Source organism: Cucurbita pepo, unplaced genomic scaffold (assembly GCF_002806865.2).
Source record: "Cucurbita pepo subsp. pepo cultivar mu-cu-16 unplaced genomic scaffold, ASM280686v2 Cp4.1_scaffold000285, whole genome shotgun sequence".
NCBI classification, from domain to species: Eukaryota; Viridiplantae; Streptophyta; class Magnoliopsida; order Cucurbitales; family Cucurbitaceae; genus Cucurbita; species Cucurbita pepo.
The window spans coordinates 18676-21178 of NW_019646533.1; the positions used below are offsets into that span (position 1 = coordinate 18676).

The following is a 2503-nucleotide window of genomic DNA, read 5'->3' on the forward strand; positions in this document are numbered from 1 at the left end:
ACCTGTTGCTGAATTTTCTTCCCAAACATTCTATGCACTTTCTTCCCTCCGTCATCTCCCCCATCCCAATTCTCACACATTGCCGGCAGTAAACTCTTCCACAGACCTGCCAGATTTCATAGCAATATGCATGTGTTTTCAGTGGATTGTTACTGTAAATATGTTTTTTTGTGTTGGAAATGAAATGGATGCATACCAGGCAACGATGGCGGAAGACATAGATGTAGGTGGTGCAGTTGGTGCAGATATTGGAGTGAGGAATCCCCGGGCGGCGTCTCCCCGGCGTGGCTCTGTGATGGAGATACATGGAACCCATGCCGCTGATGCGGCTTGCCTCCTCGTAGGCTGCACTGTACTCCAAAGCCGGCCTCAACCCAACATGGGCATGCATGTACTCATGCTCCGAAGTTGGACGGCTTTGATTGTGGCCGGCAGGGGCAAGCGGCGACCCACTACTACTCCCACCGACCTGCGCACTCGGATGGAGGCTGATTTTGGCGTCGGGGCGGGAGTATTGGTTGGCTGCTTGGAGGGCTCTGTTGAAGTCTAGGCTGGGGAGTTTGGTTAATGGGGTGCTTTGATTGTCTCTTGGAATTTGGATTTGGATTGATGGGTTGGCTCTGGATTGAACATTGACGTCTGTGAGATGTCGGAAGGTGAGATTCACAGACTCATCTGGCACTCCCTCGTAGAGTGCTTCAAGCTCCATTCTTGCCTTTCTGAACCCTCCTCCATCATCCATGGCGGATTAGATTCCAAATACTTGGGACTTCAAAGGGTCTGCTTTATAAATCATCACCATTGGCGGCTCCATGGATTAAAGCCAAAAACCTGGCCGGTATCTGCCATTCTGGACTATTTCCTGCATCATTTTCTTCGGCTCAAACAAGATAAAATATATCAATAATCTCGATCTTATCGATGACTCTGACTTGCCGACATCATACTCATGGAGTTCGTTACCCCGCCGCCACCGCCACCGCCCCCGCACCCTCTCCGTGGGGCTCTCTCTCCTCTCCGGCGAGGCCCTTTCTCCGCCCACTTAAGCTCTGCGTGCTTCACCGCAGTTGAGTACCTCCAACCGAAGCACCCCACATCTCCTGCCTCCCCTATGTACCTGATGAATGATGATACCCCATTTAATTTTAGTCTCTAATGTTTAATAAATTTTTAAATCAATTCCTATGGAGGTGGAGGGTGTTGGAGGATGGAAGTTTAATAAATTTTTAACTAATTTAGGAAATGATCATGGGTCGATAAGCGAGGAATACTAACTCCATTGGTATGAGGTTTTAGGAGAGCCCAAAGCAAACCCATGAGAGCTTATGCTCAAAGTGGACAATATCATACCATTGTGGACAGTCGTGTTCCTCTAAAAGAGGGTTCAATGATTAACCTGTTGCTGAATTTTCTTCCCAAACATTCTATGCACTTTCTTCCCTCCGTCATCTCCCCCATCCCAATTCTCACACATTGCCGGCAGTAAACTCTTCCACAGACCTGCCAGATTTCATAGCAATATGCATGTGTTTTCAGTGGATTGTTACTGTAAATATGTTTTTTTGTGTTGGAAATGAAATGGATGCATACCAGGCAACGATGGCGGAAGACATAGATGTAGGTGGTGCAGTTGGTGCAGATATTGGAGTGAGGAATCCCCGGGCGGCGTCTCCCCGGCGTGGCTCTGTGATGGAGATACATGGAACCCATGCCGCTGATGCGGCTTGCCTCCTCGTAGGCTGCACTGTACTCCAAAGCCGGCCTCAACCCAACATGGGCATGCATGTACTCATGCTCCGAAGTTGGACGGCTTTGAGTGTGGCCGGCAGGGGCAAGCGGCGACCCACTACTACTCCCACCGACCTGCGCACTCGGATGGAGGCTGATTTTGGCGTCGGGGCGGGAGTATTGGTTGGCTGCTTGGAGGGCTCTGTTGAAGTCTAGGCTGGGGAGTTTGGTTAATGGGGTGCTTTGATTGTCTCTTGGGATTGGGATTTGGATTGATGGGTTGGCTCTGGATTGAACATTGACGTCTGTGAGATGTCGGAAGGTGAGATTCACAGACTCATCTGGCACTCCCTCGTAGAGTGCTTCAAGCTCCATTCTTGCCTTTCTGAACCCTCCTCCATCATCCATGGCGGATTAGATTCCAAATACTTGGGACTTCAAAGGGTCTGCTTTATAAATCATCACCATTGGCGGCTCCATGGATTAAAGCCAAAAACCTGGCCGGTATCTGCCATTCTGGACTATTTCCTGCATCATTTTCTTCGGCTCAAACAAGATAAAATATATCAATAATCTCGATCTTATCGATGGATAAAGATAAATGAATAAAGAAATGAATGATGTTTCATTTGGCTAAATCATAATGAAAGCTAATAATGGAAGAGGTCAAAGGACAAAACCTGTGTGCTTGGGAATCTCTTCAGAACACTCGGCCAAGATCGAAAAGAGCTCCTCGGCCGGACTATTTAAATAACCACAAATTCCACTGCTACTC

At 48.3% G+C, this 2503-nt stretch overlaps 2 protein-coding genes across 2 annotated transcripts in view; both read right to left on the bottom strand.

The window, feature by feature from the left end:
• Positions 1-896, bottom strand: part of LOC111784869 — an 8373-nt gene extending 7477 nt beyond the window's left edge. Inside the window, exons 1-2 of the mRNA XM_023665413.1 lie at positions 197-896; positions 3-106 (exon numbers count right to left, since the gene is read on the bottom strand). Coding sequence (XP_023521181.1) covers positions 3-106; positions 197-742 — 650 coding nt within the window. The 5' untranslated portion in view covers positions 743-896. The remainder of the gene's footprint in view (positions 1-2; positions 107-196) is intronic.
• LOC111784864 lies at positions 786-2433 on the bottom strand. The gene is made up of 5 exons (XM_023665408.1): positions 2409-2433; positions 1591-2256; positions 1397-1500; positions 933-1117; positions 786-862 (listed from the first exon to the last, which is right to left on the bottom strand). The coding sequence occupies exons 2-5, from the start codon at positions 2134-2136 to the stop codon at positions 786-788; spliced, it is 912 nt and encodes a 303-aa protein (XP_023521176.1). The 5' UTR covers positions 2137-2256; positions 2409-2433.
• Between the last annotated feature and the right edge of the window lie 70 nt (positions 2434-2503).

What these genes read in the sequence shown, in the direction of transcription:
- LOC111784864 (XM_023665408.1), bottom strand. Translation starts at nt 2,136, where the DNA reads ATGGATGATGGAGGAGGGTTCAGAAAGGCAAGAATGGAGCTTGAAGCA. An exon ending in GGAAGAAAATTCAGCAACAG is followed by an intron (nt 1,118 to 1,396) that starts GTTAATCATTGA and finishes ATCATTCATCAG; the next exon opens with GTACATAGGGGAGGCAGGAG. An exon ending in CATGAGTATGATGTCGGCAA is followed by an intron (nt 863 to 932) that starts GTCAGAGTCATC and finishes AAAATGATGCAG; the next exon opens with GAAATAGTCCAGAATGGCAG.